The sequence below is a fragment of the Mastigoproctus giganteus genome, chromosome 1 (assembly GCF_048544385.1).
Source record: "Mastigoproctus giganteus isolate SK-2022 chromosome 1, ASM4854438v1, whole genome shotgun sequence".
Taxonomy (NCBI): domain Eukaryota; kingdom Metazoa; phylum Arthropoda; class Arachnida; order Uropygi; family Thelyphonidae; genus Mastigoproctus; species Mastigoproctus giganteus.
The window spans coordinates 205,038,848-205,059,721 of NC_143575.1; the positions used below are offsets into that span (position 1 = coordinate 205,038,848).

Below are 20,874 nucleotides of genomic sequence, written 5' to 3' on the forward strand. Positions count from 1 at the left end.
TGACCGGCAGTGACAATAGGAGTTAATCATGCGCTGTGATTACGTAACAATATAAGCAAAGAGAATAAAATAGATTGTATTTCGAATTATTCGTTTTTGACTGGCACTAACAATGGATATTAATCATGCGCTGTGTTACGTAACAATATAAGGATAGAGAATAAAATAGATTGTGTATTTCGAATTATTTATTGTTGACTGGCATTAACAATGGGAATTAATCACGCGCTGTGTTACGTAACAATATAAGGAAAGAGAATAAAACATTGTATATTTAGAATTATTCATTGTTGACCAGGACTAACAATGTGAATTAATCAGGCGCTGTGATTACGTAACAATATAAGCAAAGAGAATAAAATAGTGTATTTCGAATTACTTATTGTTGACTGGCATTAACAATGGGAATTAATCACGCGCTGTGTTACGTAACAATATAAGGAAAGAGAATAAAATAGATTGTGTATTTCCGATTATTTATTGTTGACTGGCATTAACAATGGGAATTAATCACGCGCTGTGTTACGTAACAATATAAGGAAAGAGAATAAAACATTGTATATTTAGAATTATTCATTGTTGACCAGGACTAACAATGTGAATTAATCAGGCGCTGTGATTACGTAACAATATAAGCAAAGAGAATAAAATAGTGTATTTCCGATTATTTATTGTTGACTGGCATTAACAATGGGAATTAATCACGCGCTGTGTTACGTAATAATATAAGGAAAGCGAATAAAATAGATTGTATATTTCGAATGCTTAAATATTTAAACAGTGGATAGTTCGTTTTCACAATAAAAGCTTGCGGTTCTTTTGGTTTTTAACATCTGTAGAGTTTTCTTACGATGAAATTAAAATGGCAGAGACGAGGAAAAATGAATGCAACTTAAACGTACAGAAACGAAATAAGATCCACGAGGAGGAAACGAATACATGTTATTCCTGCCATTCTTTTATAATAACAATTTTAATCACGATACAAATGAGTCTTGTAGAGAATTATGTCGAGTACAAAACAATATGATTTGGTTGCCTAGCAACTCGGCCGCTCAATGGAATATCGTCGCTGCTGGCAATAATTTAGGAATCCTGGCTCTCAGGTAGCTCTAACCTCAATATTTAATCGCAAGACAATAGATTTTTTCGAAAAAGAAAACAAATGAGCGTCTGAGTAGTTGAGAAAAAGACGAACGTTTGTTATATTATCATTGCATCTTCGGGCTGGATTTTATTAGTGTTTTCTTAACATTTATTAAGCGTCCGCATCTCAGCACATTTTGTATTTCTTGTATTTCCAGAAAAAATGATAGATGTCGAAATATCTTCCTGCACCTGGCACCGTTTTTATCAGCGTGTTTTGCAATTGCGCTCCCACGGGTGCTATAAACACGCACCATCCTTTGGCAATTTGGGATTAAATTTATTATAAGTTCGTTGCCAGTATTTCTCTCCTTCGTACACTCCATCATCTTAATTGGCCTCGCCAACGCGAGTGCTTTGTCTTATCATTTAAAAGCAGCGCGGGCTTCAACTACCGAGAGAATTAATTCTCGTTCTACCTTTAGGTTACTTTGTCGCTAGTTCAAAGAACGTTCTTTTCCGCGCATGCGTACATCGCGAGGTACATTTTTCAACGATACAATCGTTCGGCCATCTCCAAAAAGAAGTGAGCGTTGTTGTTTACTGATATAGTCGAGAGAGGGCGCCTCCGTCGCCTGCCGAAGATGGGGGAAATAATTATTATACCTTTCGCGATGGTATTCGTGGACGTCACGTTCCAGATACAGAGATGATGGTAATGCTGGATGCAGGGGGTGTCTTCAACGGGCTATTGATCCATCCGGCGGCAACTGCGGAGTCGTGTTACGGATCAGACAACAAATGGCTTATTTTCTTCTTCGCCCATTGAAATTTTAGCTCCCAAAATGGAAGGATTGTCGGCGCACGAGATGACTTTCTCGAGACACGAACGAGGGAAGGTCGAGTTATGAAGTCGATTTTAGCTTTCGGTAAACCAATCGTATTTCTACCCTGGATTTTCGGATGAGAGGAAGAGTATTCGTTTGGTCTCTCTCTCTTTATAAAAAAAAAAAATAATTCCCATTAGTCTTACCCAATTTGTAAAGAATCAACAATTTCTTTCTTTCAACTCTAAGAAGACACGAAGCGAAGTGTATTCTGTCTAAATTGCGATAAAATTTCGTTCTATCTATCTGCTGCGCCTGTATTATTTTCTTCTGTGATTTGAGCGTGTTTATTATGCACGAGTGAGGGCACCGGAGGATTTTTTATTGAAATTGAAGTCGTTTTTCTTTCTCCCCCCCTTCCATCCGTAACATTCCATTGTGTTTTTATTTTGTTCCCGAATCTGCACGCGTGCGCCCAACATTTAATTTGGTGGTAACACCTAATTTGATTAAGAACGATCCCTTAATTAAAAAATCGCAGTGAGCTTCGAAAATGAATAATTAAGAGGGGCTCGAGGGATGAAAACTAACAACCACTGGGTATTGTTATTCACTTGTAAAAAACACATTTCAAGTGAGTTGAAAGGAGGGGATGAGAATGTTTCTGGACGGGCATCAACGTCTCGAAGCATTTGAACCTAAAGGTTATGTGGAACAGTTAACCTTAACCCCCCCTCTCTCTCACACACACTTTTTCCTTTCATTTCTCTCTTTCTGTTTTTTCTCTTCTTTTTTCTATCCTTTTTTGTCTCTTTTTCTTCCTTTCTCTCCATTTTTTTCGCTTTCTTTTTCTTTCTTTCTTTCATTTTGTTTCTTTATTTTTTGAAATGTTCCTTTGATGTTGCTTTATAATGCGAACATTGAGAACAATAAAAGATGGCATTTCGAAGCTGCTGATGAGGAGGAGAGTGAAACTGCGTACCTTCACTTTTCCTTTCTCGCAAGGTTTACTGCAAACAGACTCCGGGATGCTCACACCTTGGTTCCTCTTATTCCACTGTAGAGGGCGCTTTATCTCTAACAAGCCGCTGATCCAGGACCCCACAGCCACATATTCGTACGATCCGTTGTTGAACTGGAAGTTCATGATGTCGTACCTGCGGAAGAAGAGGGAAAAACAATCAATTCTTAGGAACACTTAGGGGTGATTAAGAAAAACTTGTTTGTACATGAACAGATATTGCAAAAGAACTTTTTGCGGTAATTAATCCAAAAGATCCCCCTCCTACTGAATGCATACTTCACAATTTCTTGTTACTCTCATAACAATCTGCAGCGCCATCTTGAAGACGACGCTGAACAGTATTAGGAGATTGTGTGTTTGTACACGGGCACACACTGTCCAGTCAAAACATCAAGAGGAGGACATACCTAATGGCGAGTATGTCCTCCTCTTGCTGCCAGCACACAGCACGGCGTAGACTCTATAAAGCCTCTGGATGTTGTACCATGTCACCAGGATTGTGACCCAGAGATCTGCGAGAGTCCGTGGTGGAGGATCCAAAGCCGGATCTGTAGCACGTAATCCCTAGATGTTCTTTGGGATTCATATCCGGCAAATATGGCGGCCACGGTAACACCTCGAAATCACTTTCCTGTTCACCAAACCCGTCTCGAACAATGCCGGAAAGGTGGCAGGCCACATTTTCCTGCTGAAACACACCTATGATATTCGGGAAGACTGTCACCGTGAAGGAGTGTACCTGATCAGCCACAATGGATAGGTACTCTTTAGCATTCAAAGTGTATTCTAGGGATATGGGAACTCCCAGAGATTCCTAGTAAAACATCCCCCATACCAAAACACTGCCACCACCTACCTGTTTCTGTCGGACCAGGAAACAGAGTTATTCCCCTTCGCCGTATGCTCCATCTATCACCCACCTGGCATAGCAGGAAAGGCGATTCTTCGGAGAAGAGTTATCAGTGGTTCGATGACGCCGTTCAGATGCAAACTTTAGGCGTCGTTGGCGATAGGTGGCCATAAGCGTGGCACCTTCACCGGGGCCTACTCCATTGGCCCATATGGAACAGAGTTCGTTGCAAGTGCTCTTGGAAACACCGCTGGTCGTTGTTTGGTTAAAGTTCGTGGTGAGTCCTTCCATCGTCGATCGGACAGCCTACGTTCACGACGACCGTCGATGAGGCGTGGCGCTCGCCATCCATTGGTCCGGGGTCTGCTGCCCTGTCCACTATCTGTCCACCCTTTTGAACGCCTTAATTACGGTAACCGCGAACAATCCACAAGATTCGTAGCTTCCGTAAAACTGTCGCCCTTCGAACCGGTACCCGACAATCATCCCTTGCTGGAAATACTTCAGTTCAGGTCCCTTGTCCATATTGATTAAATACTTCGTATGTATCACATTTACATGTGCCCCACCAAGCGGCTGATTGCTAAAACAGAGGGGTAGTCGTGATGTTTTGACTGGACAACGTACATTGTCTTTTCCATGGCAGTAACGTAAATTTTACTGAAACTTTGATTATTTAATGAACAAACCGTAATACGATTTTAAATTAATTTCTGTTTTTACGAACTGTAAATTGAACTGTAATTAGTTTATCCGTGATTTTTATGACCCGCGTTAAGACCTTTCCGGATATCGTACCGCTCCGCAATAACTTCGGACCCTCGTTTCTTTCCGGTGCACGTAATAAGGTGGACTACTTAGTATCCTCTTTTGCTGACATTCTCCAAGGAACCATTTCTACCACCTTTCGCAGTTCGCAGGGTCGTTACAGTTCGCTAAAATGGCTACCGGCAACTCCTTCTACGACTCCCCAAGCGCACTCGCTACCAGGAAATAAAAAATATTTTAAGTGGAGCATAATTGCTTCACTTAGCCTGAAATGTGCGCGTCGCCCCTATCTAAGGAAGTGGCATCGTAGAACTAAGAAGAAGAAGAAGAATTGCCCATGAAATTGCCGGTTTCATAAAAGCTCTACTAACTACTCTATGAATAACAATATTCATAACTTTCTTCCTTTGTTATCAATGATAGGCAACTGTATAACTTCCCACCATTGTTTAGTTTGAGAAAGTTATATTGTTAATCGTCAGCCATTGTTGAAATCAACAATGGCTGATTTCTATGGAAGGATCATCCAGACACGTATATTCCAAATGATTTGAGACCCGTCTCGCCACTATCTGCAATACAAAGGAAACATTCCGGTCGGTCCTGTTTAAGGAGTTTCAGCCGTTGGAATCTTGAATGCCACTTGTAAGATCCAAATCTTATATTTTTTTAAATGTTCTGGATATGTGAAATGTTTTGAAGAAAGATCAGTCCACTGATTGCCTCTCTTTAAGGGAAGTAAAGACCCGAAAAACCCTACTATACTATGAGAGAATGGAAATGTGGTAGATGGAGAAGTCTCCAGTGGGGAATCTTTGGTCTACGGTTGTGGAGGACAATAGGGACTCGTCAAAATGGCCGATGAGAGGTGTCGTTGACGAGTTCGTCCAGTAGGTGGCGAAAGAAAGAAACACTCCTTATTTCCGAGGGAATAGGGTCCCTTATGTGAATACGCCGTATGGATACGCTTCGGAAACTATAGAGACTTCACTGGGAATAGTACATGTTCTAGGAGAGAGAGAGAGATTGTCTGCAATGACCCTGAGAAGGAACAGAAGGAGCCTTTCGGTGGAATCAACTGTACCTTCTGATTGGCCAAAAGTAAATCCGTAAGTTAAAGATGAGGATTAAGTTAATGGTTCATACAAATCTATAGGAGTGGGCTGTACCATTAGAAGTAAGGAATAAATGGGTGATTGGTTCATTTAGCTGACGTGAAGTTAGAGTGAATGTGAGAGATGCAAGTGAACAAAGGGAAGGTCTGTGAGGCCAAATCTTGGTATTAGATACAGTTTTAACAACCTGCAGTGGTTAATTGTAATTATGATTTGTTAAACAAAAATGAGATAATTATTGTAACTGGGAAAGGGAATTTCTTTTTTTTCCAGGTGTCAGTTGCCCTGTATAAACATAAAGTATGATGATTTCATGTTCGGGGTCCCGATGGATATTAGGTGAGGTTTCAATAAGGTGATTTGTGCAGGTTTGGCTCAATTAAATATGCTAATAGGGCCTAAAGTCCTGATTTCGATTTCGTAGTCAAGATATTAACAAAGATTTTCTACCCTGGATTTGTTAATATCTTGATGTCATCGTGAAGTAATTGCTTTTAATTTATCATAAAAGGGGGATCTGAAAACTAACTATAAACTGCACCACTTATATCTGTGATTCCATCAGTGGTTTTCGGGAGAGTCCGAACTTGATTCGGTTTTCCTTGTGGAGAACAGAAATCTACCATTTATTGTAAATGATTAGCAGCGGCTCGATGAGGCAGACCCTGAAATATTTGACCACCGAGGGATCTATCATCTCCAGTGGTAGTCTTAATGGGAAGGAATAGGTAGAGTTGATCAGCTTGCGCTTAGAGAGCCGAAGAGCTGCTATGGCATCTTTTGGAAGAGGCAAAAAAGATGCCATAGATTGTGTCGTGTAATGGAACGCTTTGTGTTACCAAAAGGATTTCCAATTGTTAATGTGCAGTCCAGATGATTGTTATGGCAACTTCTTTTTCCCTCTTGAACATTGCTTTCGCCAGGATGAAGACGATCCTATCAGCAGATTCCCAGGAGAAAGTTCACGCAATGAAAAGCATCACACATGCATTTATGGGATTGGTGACATTTTGGAGTGGGAATTTTTCCGACATGTTTTCAGGCTTTTTGACAAGGTAGGACGAGTTTCATAATGATAGGGACATCTGAAGGAAAGGCGAGGTCACCAATCGTTTCCAGTTAGTTCAGAATGTATTTGTTTCGGGTTTAATGTTCAGGGAAGGGTTGTGAGGCTGTTCTTCAGAGAGTGAAAGATTGGTAGTAGGTTGAAATCTCCACATATGATTTGTATGGCTGATCGGTGAAGGTTGTTGAGATGCCACTTACTGATTTCCTCCTTACTGGAGGAACTGTTATGCCTTACTCCTGCAGGATACAGTATGGTGAAGCGTGTATCCTGCCCTGCAGGATTAGTTCATAAAAGTGCTTTGTGACGGGTCAAGCCAAGTCTCTACCATGCAGGGGATGTCGACTGGCTTGGCGAATAGGATCTCTTCTAAGGTACCTGAATTTGTTTGATAGATCTGACATATGCACTTTAAGAGCGCGCGCACACAATCTCTGTGTGTGTCTATCTCTTCAATGGAAGCTTTGACTTAACATCACGGCTGGCTAAACAAACCTCCCCCTCTTGCATTGCGTTGAGTAAAATATTTACAAAGCATTATTTTTGAAAGCGTCACTTTATTTGGTTTTATTTTAACAATTTCAGAGAGGATGAAAAGTTTAGAGTAATTTTAATGATAAATAAGAAAACGAATTATCTTACCTCCCTGGCGGGTCTCCATTAAGATCGAACTCTACCATTTCATTAACCCAGACAAAGCTGACGTTCATGAGGTACTGAAGAAATACTGACCCGTTGACTGGTAACATAGACGAACACATACCTGTCTGTCCTGGGCACATTCCTCTTTGCATATTATCCAATCCATAGGCCATAGTATAGATGGCTTTCTTGACAAATGACATCTTTGTATCTTGTTTGTACCGATCTGTGAGAGTCTCATTACCTGAAGAAGAAGAAGAAACAGGTTTATAAGATAAAGCAATTTTACGAAAATATAATGGGTACTCAGATAACACAAATTAACTAAAAATAGTTAAAATTATGGGTTCTGATGTTATTAGTTTTAACAATAAAGCTCAATTCTAACTTTTCTATTTTCTTCAATAATGTAAGGTTGGTCTAATTTTCTACCATTGTTAATTTAAACAACAAAAGGCTAAGTTATAACTTTCTATCATTGTTAATTTAAACAGAAGAAGGCTAAGTTATAACTTTCTACTATTGTTAATTTCAACAACAAAAGGCTAAGTTATAACTTTCTACCATTGTTAGCTTTAACAGAGTTATAAATAGCGTTTAGTTCTTCAGATGTAGCTCTTAAAAAAAATTAATTGCCCTGCTCTAATTTCCTACAGGATATGGCTCTTATTTTTAAAATTTTTTTTGAAAATTAACCAGCCGCTTAATTTCATTACTTCCTCCTTTTTTAAATGTCCCGACGTGCCCATTTAGGTCACTTCCTACAGCCGATGCTGCCAATTCCACCATGGCTTCCGTCCACGCTTTATTGCGCTAAAAACGTAGTGCAGAATCGTTGCTAGGGTCGGTTGCTTCCGCTGTTCAGTTTAATTCTTTCTGACCAAGTTATCGCTAGCAGTAATACCAGAATTATTAATAGCTATATCATTGTTTTGAACATGCGCACTAGCCAATGGCAGATAGCCTTTCGCAAAGATAAACAATCCCACGAACACGAAGTATTTGCTCGCTGCGGAAATAATCTGTTGCCATGGTAATCAGTTTTGCTTGGGCAGGCAAAAGTATCGCAACAACCCCAAATCAACAAAATTGTAGCTTTTTAAATCTCTAGGTGTTGCTACAGTAACAGGCCACCTGCCGAATGTCATGGCCCTTCTCCCAACAATATATTCATTGAAGACCCTTTGTTTAAATCTATTGATTGTATTGTTAGCGAACTAACAACTTACCTGAGCACGATTTATTGTACTTGGAAGACTTCTGGAGTGAATCCAAAGAGCAATTAAAACGGAATTCCCAGAATTCCCTAAACCATGGATTTCTTTTGTTTCGATGTGGAGTCAGCTGGAAGTAATAGGGATCGAAGGTGGTATCGTACGTTGAATGAATACGAATGGAAATGCCTCCTAGGGCCTCTGCCTCTAGTTCGTCTGTCACCTCGTGCCTGTCAGACCATCCATCACTGAAAGAGTCAAAAAAATACGTAATCAACTCTGAGGTTAGGTAGAAGTTGAATTTTAAAACAAAGTAGACTTACTTTTAATGCGGTCTGCTTATTTTATCTTTTTGGCAAGCAAGGGCATCTAAGTTGTACTTCAAAAGAAAACCAAACTCGGTGTATTAATCTGTGTTCGGTAAAATCTCTATTGCCCCTCAACAAACTTAAGTACCGTTCTTACCTTCCAATAAACAGGAACTCTCCAGTGACGTTCATTCTCCTCGAAGCCTTTAGCAGTCCCCGGACAGTCATGCCTTCGCAGAAGCAGACGACAACATGAGCTGCAGGATACCTCTGGAGATTTCGGATGACGGCATCAAACGCGTTGTCTTCGGCGTTGCTAAAGACAGAGTCTGTAGCTGCTATACAAATTCCGGAATCATGCGCCAACTTGATAAAAGCGTCCATGCCGCTCCCGCCGTAGTTGCCTAGCAACGAAAAGAAAAAAAATTAAGGAATTTATTTCGTCCGAGAATTTAACTAGCGGCCAGAACACATAACTACAAATACACGAAACGGTTTTAATAAGGTGACGTGATCATTGAGAAGGGAAAACACGCGCCATTGGAGTAACCTATAGCCACGAAGTGAGTTCCGGATGACTAATGGCTAATGACGCTGTCATCGGAGCGCTGTTATTGTGCACCAGTTCGTGAAGTCGATGGCCAACTTGCTGACTCGCTTCCTTCCCTAAATGATCATGTCGGGACGTCATTTGCTTGCGAACATCTGAGGATGTTGTAAAGGTAATATGCCCTTCGCTTATTCGCATCTCACCGACTTATAACTGCGAGACAACATCCATGGACTTTGACGAACGCAATGCGTGTTAGAAAGGAGAATTCATTTCTTGGAGATAAGGTGTCATTGTCTTCCTCGTAATAATATTCGAGGGTTCTGTTTTATTTCTTTGAGGTCCATCTAAATAAATTGCAACTATTTATAACCCGAAGTGCCCCGGTAATTTCAGCAATGAAAAACACACCACGGATAATGTTAAACAGCAACCAAAAGCGAGCTTCGATTACCAACCAATTACAACGTTGATGGCTTCAATCATTGTAGAAAATTGAATTGCATTCAATTTTCTCAGATGATAGTTTTAATTTATTTTTTATAGCCTTAAACTAAGGAGTTTGTAGCTGTTTTCCTCGTGAACTGTGGGACGTATCTTGATCGATTAAATGTTAGAAGGAGGATCTCCCCACGTTTGATTTAATTCTATTTGAAGCTCTCAACTGAAAGAATGTAATAGAAGAGTTTACAGTTACAAATATCCAAACTGTTTCTCTCATAATATAAAACTCGTTAAAATTGTAGAGTCTGCATTAAAACGAGAGTAATAAATATTTTTTAACCTCTTCCTTTTTATTTATTATTTTTTATTTAAATTTTTGCCCACGTGACCGTATTTTTTCTGCGTGAGATCCGTTTATAACTTTAAACTAACAAACGGCGTTGCTCAGTCTATGTTCTTGCATTACTGTTTGTTGTTCATATTCAATCGCTTAGACACACAGCGCCATCTGTTACTAGATTTTTCAACTGCACTTTTCGTTATCAAAATAAAAATATTTTAACTTATGTCACGTCCAGTAAAGAAACTTTTTCTGACTTTACGATAACTCTGTACAGTAACTGTGGAAATCGAAGCAAAGGGAAAAAACAAAAAGGGTTAAAAAATGTAGTAAAATAAGAACACTGATAAAAAAAAGACGAAATCGGAGGAGATGAATACAAAATGGCACCTACAAAAGAAAGGAGTTTCGAACATGCCAAGGAGATCTCAATTCGATTATCGCAAGAAGTTCATCTTTTTTAACTGGTGCCAGATATGTTCCTCCTTGTAAGAAACAAGTCTCGAGATGTAAGATGACGTTAATTGTCTTGACATATATAAAAGGGCAGTGTTGTTGTTTTTTTTTTTTTTTACTCGCCTCTTCATCTAAAGAACTAATCAATGCCCATTAATCTTTCTTAAGCTAATTAACGGAAACTCCTTACAGACTTAAAACTATCGAAAATGGGGATAGTTTGAAAAACAACAGAAAGGAGAAAAAAAAGTACAGGATGAAGGCGTTGCAGTTTCTTCTTTGGAGAACTGAGAAAAACTCTTAAGACATATCGGTGTTTACGTTGCTGGCGAGATAATTAGGGATGCCTGCAGAACGAGATTACCTGTTTACCGGAAGACTTTTCGGTGTTGTGTATCTTGGTGGGATTGCACGAGCTGGTTGCTGCTACCCATCTCCTGGACCATGCACGCAGGTTGTTGGTTGCGAGCTAATTATTCTCCGGGCATTATTACAACCCCTCAGATACGGGGATGCGCGGGAGCAGACCGCTGTAAACGACGTCACGCAGCCTCACAGTTAGTTTAATCTCCAACCGCCAGATGGAGTTGATGTTCGCAGACTCTAAAAATTGTATTTTCGTTTCCGATTGGTATTTAGCCGGGCAAAGCTTCGCAGTAGATTACAACCGTAAATCCACCAGTCACCTAGTTTACCGCTGAGCGTTTTTCTTTCTTTTCTTCGTCTTACTCAACAGCCATCGTCTCCTGACAGCGTCACATTACACCAATACCTGAACAACCATTAATCGTGCCAGTGTCCTTGCTGTCGCTGCGCTAATGTTTCGGAGATGTCCACAGATCGGTAAATGATTTTTGCTTTCCTCAATACGACTTTATCTGCGGTTATTTGCTGGCTGCAGTGGGCTGTTTAGCTGCATTCGCTGGCCAAGGGCTCCTAAGGAGATTATTTCAGCAATGTTCTTCGAAAACGTGCAAAGAGAAGGTTCCGAAATTAATTACCGAAGCGTGTTGAACAAGATGACTGATAAAATGTTTCCTTTGCTTGCAACTAAGATTACGAGACTTCTGTAAGTTGTGTATTTGTATGGTTGGTTCGTGTGGCCCCTTTATGGGAAGAAAAGCGTAAGTTTTAGAATGGGAAATGGCGATGCAGGAAAGCGAGCTTATATAGCATCGGCAAAAAAACACTTCTCATTTCACCAATCTATTCCATCCAATAATTTTAGTTCTTCCTTGAATGTATTTAAGCTATCAACTTCCACAACGACAGATGGAAGTTTGTTTCAGCAATCGATCAATCACCCGTTGGCTAAAGGCAAACTTCTGAACATCTATTCTACAACCATCCTTCCTCAATTTGAATTTCTGCCCCTCATGTGTGTAATCTGAGCAAGAGGAAGAGTCCCCTGAACATTCAGCTTGCTCAATCCATTAAAAACCTTATACACCTCAATCAGATCACCTCTCAGGTGCCTAGTCTCCAGACGCTGAAATTGTGAAGAGAACAACCCATTGTTCTCCTCACCAATCTCGTTACTCTTCTCTGTACTCGTTGGAGCAGCTCCACATCCTAAAATGTCATAGACGCCCAGTGTCTGTACATCAAGGCGAGAAGTAGTCCTTTCAAGAGCAAGAATAGGTCATATCCATCTGACCCACCTCCGTTTACCCACAGGAGATGATCCACCACAGTGTCCACATTGTTCTATAAATCTGGCTGTGAAACATTCTCATTGAGTGCCCCTACTATAAAGAAAACATAACTTCAACCTTGCTATCACTGGTTAGAGCAGTGTCCATTGATTACCACTCTCTATCTTCTCCCACACAACCATCGCTTTATCCAAAACAGCAACTACCCACAGTGGGTAAAAACTCCATAATTCCTCCAATCAAAGAGGAGATTAAAAGCTGCTAAAATTGTAATAAATCTAAATCGAAGTCTCATTAAAAAATGCTGTCGTATTCAAGAAGAGTAGATCGAAGAATCTGAGCCACTCACAACACCCATTCATTCGGTTGAACAATAGAGTTCATTCGATCTTTTTAATCTCATTACGCGAAGATTTTCTGCCGATAAATCATTCCCCTCGAACCAATAAAGATGATTTACCGCGCATGCGTTGCCCAAATACAATTTACGACATCGACACACGCGCACACAAAGCCGTTATCAAATGCACTAAGTGATTCCGTAAAGGCATACAATAAAAAGAGACTCCATAGACTGGTAAACGCGAGCAATACAAGAAAAACACCCTGGAGGGACTCCAAGTAGCCTCCAAGTATCGATTCCTTGCTAATCAACTCAATCTTACAATAACCGTTGTAAAAGATGGCGCTTCTGAACCAGTATTTCAAGCGGAATGTCTCAATTCCTCGCTAACCCTCCCTAAGAGTTCTAAGGAGTGTTTATTTAATGCTCTTTGGGGTCGAACAACGCTATAAGAAACGATATCAAGGCTTAGAAAGTGGTAGATAGTTTATACGACATTGAATTATGTGCGTGCGTCTACTACGCGTGAGCCGGCCCTTTCAGAACTTTCTCTATTGAATCCGCAGTTCTCGCCAGGAAGATAAAGCGCACGAAATCCACATTAAAATAAAGATATTATCTGTATTTACGTTGTAAGCTAGAAAATGGCGTGGAATTGTTACCATCTCTCTCTCTCTCGTCTGCTGTGCAAACATCTGTTATGAAAAATCTCTCTTTCCTTTACAGACAATAAGCTCCAGAGGACAGGGATACGTAACGTGCCAACAGTCTGCAGATAAATGTTAGCGACACTTTGTTTACTTTATTTCCAGACTTGGTATTATTCACGGGTTATTAGGTTGCTTTTCTGTCTCTTCTAGAATGTGGCTACATCAATAAAATTTTCTTTCTTTCTTTCTATCTGGGCTCTCTGCTGCTATTTTTATTCACCTGTTTTCCATTCGGGGTTTCGCGTTGATTCCAGTCTTTGAGGAAAAAAGAAAAATGTATATAAAGAATAACTTTTAGCGAAGTTCTGCGCTTATGCTGCCCTCTACCGGAAAAATATTTTTCGAAGATTCGATTGGCTCGGGGCACTAACAAGAGCGCTTCCACTATCTCTTCGAGACTCCAAAAATTCGAACGCTAAATTTAAGCAAAATATTCCCGACTACCTGCAAAAGCGACGCCTGTAGGATGAAACTGGAACTAAGGAAGTTCCGTTTGAGTTAAATTTTAATTAGTTTATCGTCGAATTATTACAAATCACGTATATAAACACTGCGGGCAAAAATATTTGAAGACAATACGAATATTGGTACTTTCCTTGGCACGCGCATGCTCCAGAAGCGAATCGAGTCCACGGTTAAGCGTCATTAGGTGCTGTGGTAGATTATTTGTCGCAGAACCACCGAGGCATCCGCTAACGGTGACAAATGGAACTGGTCCTTAATGACGTTACCTGAAGTGGAGTAGTCAGCCAACTTCTTCTTCGGGTTTTCTTAAGAATATTTCAGAAAGTATCTTATCTGCGTGAAGGACAGAAGGTCATCTGTACTACGATTCAATCGGAGATTAAAAATAGATAGAAGGGAAGTGAATGAACCCGGTTAATGTCGCCCGCTTTCTCGTTTGTTTTGGGGGGGGGGGAGGTATTGGATGCAGTGGAAAGTGGAAGGAATTTTTATGGTTAGAAATGAAAGCTCAGAACGGTCTTCAGAGACGAGCTGTCCAGCGTACCTTGGTGTAGTTAGTGGAAGAAGTTCCCCCCCCACCCCGGAACTCCAAAGTTTCTTTGACAATATCGCATGAGAGAACTTCTATCGCCATCTGCCCTCCTAACTTCGTTCACTTCCATCTAACCTTTCCAAGAAAGTTGAAGAATCCACCAGAAGATGTTTGCTTTAATTGCATTTCTTATTTGTAAGTAGTTGCCATTAATCACTGGGACTGTTCGCGAACTGCAAGAAGTGTTAATTTAATTATCACTCGAGAAGAAGAGTACTATTTCATTACAACTTGTTATTGGAAGTTGAGGAATTTGTGGTTTCGTAAATTAGGGGAGCGTCTCGTTCTGCTGGCTGTTCCCTAACTCACATAATTCACGCAGCCATATTAGACCTAATCCGCTAAAGGATGTTTCTGTCGCGGCACGTGGAATCCGCTGTTCGTGACACGAAAGAGCGCCCGCTGCCACCTTCATCTCTTTCCGAATCCCTGGATCAGATTTTTCTGCGCTGTCACGTTACATCTGTGCCCGTTCCTGTTTCCGCGTCAGTACGACTCAGGTAGTTCGTTCTTGGTTCCGTGGCAGTGCATCTGCTCTTTGTTATCCGCGCGAGGAACCCTGGGTAAGAAGAGTTAATTTACAATATCATTCAATTGCGAGGAAAAACCCTCAAGAAGCTAAGAAAAAATCGGTCAAATAATATTTAAAATTTGATCTCTATAAAAAAAAAAAGAGCACTCTTCTGTCGAAACCAAAGAAATTTAGACACAATCTGACGCCTCATGGCTTTAGTTGCCTGGAACAAATATAAACGACTCGTCGAAATTATCTAAACAATGAAATAATAATAATGAAAACGCAGTGTCATTTTCATGTCGATTGACTGGACTTGACCTCCAAATGACCTCTAATACCGGTAAAATCGGCATCATCAGTAGCGGATATTTCGAGTACTCTAAACCTGCTCCATTATCTCGTACCCCATGACTGATGCTCATAATCATTTCCCTTAATCTTATTACAATCTTTAAAATAATGGAAGTGTAATGGCATTTTCTTTTAGGCAGCGAAACTTTAATGCCTAAAAACATAATTAAATGCTCCGAGCAAAACGAAGATTATTTACCTCATTGCCTGTGTTCTTGGTGGATTTATAAATCAACACATGATAGTCAAGAAACGTAAAAAAAAAAAAAAAAAATTGCTTTCTTATACATCGACTCATTTGCATAAGTAATTTCGAATAAATTTTCCTTTTTATCGTTTTTGCCTTTTGGTTTCATTCGAAGACGACCTAAGCGTCATCTGAGAAAATAATCTTCTCCTTTCTTTCTTTGTTTCCGAAAGGCTCGGTGAAAATCAGAATTTAATCTTATTAGGAATTGGAGGATTATTTCATCTGCACAAAAGAAGCGCTCTATTCATCCACGCGTGAAATTATTAAGAGCTGCCTAATGTTTTCTTTAAGAGCCATCACGTAAACTTATGCGTGTACTTATCAGGATTGTCTCATCTTGCTTAATTTCATTTCGTGCCCGTCACTAACGTAAATAGTTCAATTTTCCGCGCGCACAAACGCCATACTTAATACGAATGACAATGCGCGCGACGAAACAGTTCAAATATATTGCCACATTTTTTTTTTCCATATTTAAACACGAAAAAAAAAATTTATAGGCAGTTTAACAGCAAATGAAATGGACATTCAAAGCGCACATCATTCTCCATTGTTGCGTCACGAGAACTACTGTGACGCAACAAAAGATCTCGCGCTTTAATTCAAACAGTTTAACAACAAACGAAATAGACATTTAAATCGCGCATCATTCTCTACTGTTGCGTCACGAGAACTACTGTGACGCAACAAAAGATCTCGCGCTTTAATTCAAACAATTAAGGCTGAAATCAACGACAAAATGTAAATCACTGCAGCAAGATTAAATGTAGTCGATTTTATATCGATATTTTATGCGAATTAGTTCCATTTTTCATTGTGATCATGTGTAGTAAGATTAAAGTTGACTATTAGGACCTTTTGTGAAGAGGCTTGTTGGACGTCCATCGTACACATGGGAAAGAGAGAAGGGAAAAAAAAAAAAAAAAAAAAGATGGAAGGAAATAAAAAAAAAGTCGTTTCTCGAGCGGCAGCTGCAACAGTCATAGAGAATGTCTGCTGCAACCCGAGTTGTTGAGTAGCAGAAGTAACGCAACCGGATCGTAAAGCAGTTTAATCAGTAAAGGTTGTTTTCGAGTTCTCTGCTACGTGAAGTTGCTTTAGTATGGTGCATTGACATTCTCCCTCTCGCTTTGCCTCTTTCTTCCCCTCCGATCGATAAGCTGATCACAACAAACATTAGAAAGCAGACGACAAGAACTTGTCGGTCGTTGTATGAAGACAACCATCCACGTTATTCAACCCCCGAGGGATTAAACGATTTTTATTATTTTATTTTTTTAGTTTTCTAAACATTTTTTTTTCTTTCTTAAACTTTTCAATACAGATTTCTTTCTTCTTTCTTTTTTTTTTTTTGCTACGTTCGGACTTTGATTATTTCCTTTGCTTTTTATGGGCTCATTTTTATAATGGAAAAAAAATATCATTTAATTAAAAGTTTTCTTAGTAATCTCAGCTAACACTGGCTGTGATTAAATCTTCCACGTGCCAAGTTTTGTCACCTGGAGAAATCCTTCCTTCGTTCGTTCGTTGTTCTAATTTTAGATTTAATTCTTTTTTAATAAAAGTTTTCTGCCCGTCTGTAACCAGAAGCTTACTTCTAAGTGCACTCCAAACGGACTACTCAAAGAATCAAACGTTTTTGCCTTTTGCTAGCACTAACACGCATGCGCAGTTGGATATTTTCGTGTTTTCGTATTCATCGTATGCTTTTGTAACAATAGCAAAATTGGCGCCTGTATTGCGCAACAATGGAGAGGTTTATTGAAATGTCAAACAAGATGCGCACTTCTGAATGCGGGAACACCTGGAGTTTAAATTTCCATCGACCAAAGGGAGGGGGGGAAAGGAAGTACTAATTGATGATTTGAGGAGAAGGCAATGGAAAACAATAAACCAGGCCAGGTAATTTATATTTCATCCGCTATTCATTACATCTGGACTTTTGGGGTCTTCCCCTTTATTCCGACCGAAGTCTGGTGGGAAATAACATGCAGGAAGATGGCCGCGTGCCAAACGAAGCCTTCCTACCTTCCTTTTCTTCTCTTTTCTTTTTTTCACGTGCAGTAGAAACTAAAATTACATAAATTATCACGAAGTGAGGAGGGGGAGTACCCAAGCTCTCTTCAATATTTAAATAACGTTTCCCCACTTATAAAAGCCTCTTCTCCCCATGAGTACGATAAGTGCCCCTAATAATCTCGAAGGGTTATCAGAACGCGCATGCAATTATTCGAAGTGTTCATTGTTTTTAAAAAAATATTCCTACAAATACTGTAGGGAATATTTTTAATATCCATAAGGAGTGTGTGTGGGGGGGGGGTTTCAAAAAACGGAAGTGGAGAAATTAAATGAAGAAAAGTTAGTTTTGTGGGAGTTAGTATATTGCTATCCGCTGTAGAAAAGTCATAGAATATAACGCTCGCTTGATTAGAAAGTGGACAGATCCAGTAAGGGGGGGGGGCGTTTATGATCAGATCTAAGTATTAGAGCAACATTTTTAGCATTATTGGATTCGTTCTGTGTATTACGACAGTATTCCGGAAATGATGGATGTTCAAAGGGAACGAAGAAGAACGAACGAACTTTTAGACTTTACGTCAATGCAGTTCAGGCCATGAGGCGTCTGCTTACTGTCTCTAACCTGAGCTTGCTTTGCTAGCAACGCGGGCAAGCCCGAGGTTTACAGGAAGGAAAATTTGTGCAATGTCTGAATTCGCCAAAAAAAAGAAAAAAAAAAAGTTCTCTGTTTTGTATAAAGCAGAATATTTAGAATGGCTTCTGTTTCTTTAATTAGTGAACGGCTCCATTTCTTATCATTAAGGCGTTCTTTTTTTGTATCTTTCGATGATATTCTGCTGCCGGACGTGTTCTAAATTCGGTTACAACGCGTGTGGCAGTCGGCCAACATCGTTCACTGTCGCCCTCCTTGCCAGCATGGTGCTTTTATCAGTTTGCCCCCGGTTTAGAAAGGTTACGTAGTCGGATCCGCCGACAAGGCGAGTAACATGTTGCCGCCTTTATAAGCGTGGCTGATTAATACAGTTTTATGGATCCGAAAGAATTTTCGCAATTTCCTCCCCTTTTTCATCTTATAATCGACAAACTAGCTTTAGAACACACGGCTTGAGTTGGAGATAAGAGGAATTAAAAATAATCCAAATTTCTGTTTCATTGTTGAACACAAGTCAGACATTCTCAACCCACTACCCATCTGCGCAACTTACGAGTAACTATAAGTTTATTAATTCGATTGATAGACGGTTATTAATTCCAGTCATAAGGGCTTGGGAGTCGCCTTCGACCCCAAGCTTCGCTACGACGGACGCCTCAGGTGGCGTTCCAAACGGCATCCACTTGATGTTAATGACTTAGAACCAAAGAAATATATCCAGACCTTAATCTAATCTACCCATCCTCTGTCCTGTATGCAGCTGAAAATTTTGGTGTCTGATATCTCTTTAAACATCAAAGAAAAAGGTTTATGCAGAAGAGTATCGGCTACTGAAATGGGTAATATACAAAACATTTTTAAATAATCTAGCTCATGTTACGGATGAATTGAACAGGTACGTTGCATTAATCATGACAGACAAAATCCCCTTCATGGTGAGAAGAGGCTGTGCAAATGAGGATGACATATACGAAATTAGCGATGTTTAAATTACAGATGACTGTCTATTAGAAAAACTTTCGAATCTAAAGGCGAGTAAAGCGCCTGGAGACGGTGACATACCCTGTAATTTTGAGGAAAGTAAGAAAGGTCTTTGGACTATTGAGGTTAATTATCAGGTCTTCACCAGACTCAGAAAAGATCCCGTGGATTGGAGAAATGCTAATATATCACCAATACATGAAAGCGGTTCTAAGAGTGAAGCGAGTAACTATAGACCAGTCATATCTGACTTCAGTGGTAGGGAAAATCACGGAGATAATGACAGAGTGCAACCGAGACATTTAGGTAGAATTGAAATTGCGTAGAATTGAAAGCACACCGTCGAGGCATTGACAAGATCAATTTCTGAAGACAATCAACTGATAGTTCGTGCTTCCAAACACGAATTATGAAGTTCACGAAGGGTCTTTGGTTTCTTTCTGGCAACTGCAGATTCCGCAAGATGCCAACAGTTCTCTATAGGATTCGGGTCCGGGCTGTTTTCTGGCCAGCTAACAGTTGTAATGGACCATTCTTCCAACCATTTTTTCACGTGTAACAAACGTAAACACATTACACGAACCTGTAATGCAGAAATGAAGCTAAAGTAACTACAGAAGTGCCTACTTACACTTTTCGCCCGATGACAAGGAGCAGAGTCGTCCTGAAAGATGCAGTTACTTGGCAGGTTGAAATGGTCTCTAATGGTTGGCAGCAATTTGCTTTCCAAGATAGCCAGGTATCCATTGGGATTTACGGAACTTTTTATAAACTGCAGGTGACCTACTCCGCGATACGAAATGCACCCCCCCCCCAGATCATTTGGCTGGTGGGGAATTTCACTGTAGACACCATACAGTGTGGATGGCATTCTTCACCACGTCTACTGCGAATTGTTTGTCTCCCATCAGAGCCATGCATTTTCTCCCATCCGAGAAAATAACTGACTTAATGGAGCTCGGGGTTCCGTTTGATACGCTCCTTTTTCATTTTTTGCGTGAGGACGGGCTTCTTAGGACGACGGGCTACAAGTCCATCTTTGAAGAGGCGTCTTCTGACTGTTACTGCACTTGCTACGACTCCAGTATTTTCTTCCCATTCTCTTTTCAGCTTAGACGAAGAAGCTTTATGTTTTTTAAGGCATAAGCGCTTCAAAACGCGGTCCTGTTTTAACGTAGGGACTCCGGTGCGACCGATTCCTTTTTTCCTATCAGCAGAACAAGTATTCTTGAGTTTAGAAAGAAATCTACTCACTGTCGACTGATTACCAGACACTCTATTAGGTATTAAGTGCTTAAGTGTAGTTGTTGCGGACCCCAGGGTTTCCCCCATTAGCCGCTTTTACACTTCTTGTGGTGAGGCTTGCGCCATAACCGGCCATGTGTGTGCAGTGTTTGTTTTGCGTAAATTTTGTGCTCTGTTCTGTTGTTATCGTGAAGGGTGCCTGACATCTTACCAAAAGTCCCATCCTGGTATCAGAATCAGCAAACAGAGAAAGCTCCCCAAGACATTTTCTTCGTTGAGGAAAGAGTCCAAATTTCATGGATGAAATTTCACCCCATCAAACTATTAATAGGGAAAGATTCATCATTAACAAATATACTGTATGTACTATGTACAATCGATATCAAGTCTTAGTTGGCTTCAAC

The 20,874-nt window shown here is 40.1% G+C and overlaps 1 protein-coding gene across 2 annotated transcripts in view; it reads right to left on the reverse strand.

Moving 5' to 3' along the window:
* The window catches only part of LOC150091463 (metabotropic glutamate receptor 5-like), a 151,368-nt gene that overhangs the window by 36,477 nt on the left and 94,017 nt on the right, over window positions 1-20,874 (reverse strand). For both annotated transcript variants that reach the window (XM_090375674.1, XM_090375666.1), the window contains exons 3-6: window positions 9,058-9,304; window positions 8,608-8,840; window positions 7,379-7,622; window positions 2,896-3,070 (exon numbers count right to left, since the gene is read on the reverse strand). In XM_090375674.1, coding sequence (XP_090231800.1) covers window positions 2,896-3,070; window positions 7,379-7,622; window positions 8,608-8,840; window positions 9,058-9,304 — 899 coding nt within the window. The remainder of the gene's footprint in view (window positions 1-2,895; window positions 3,071-7,378; window positions 7,623-8,607; window positions 8,841-9,057; window positions 9,305-20,874) is intronic.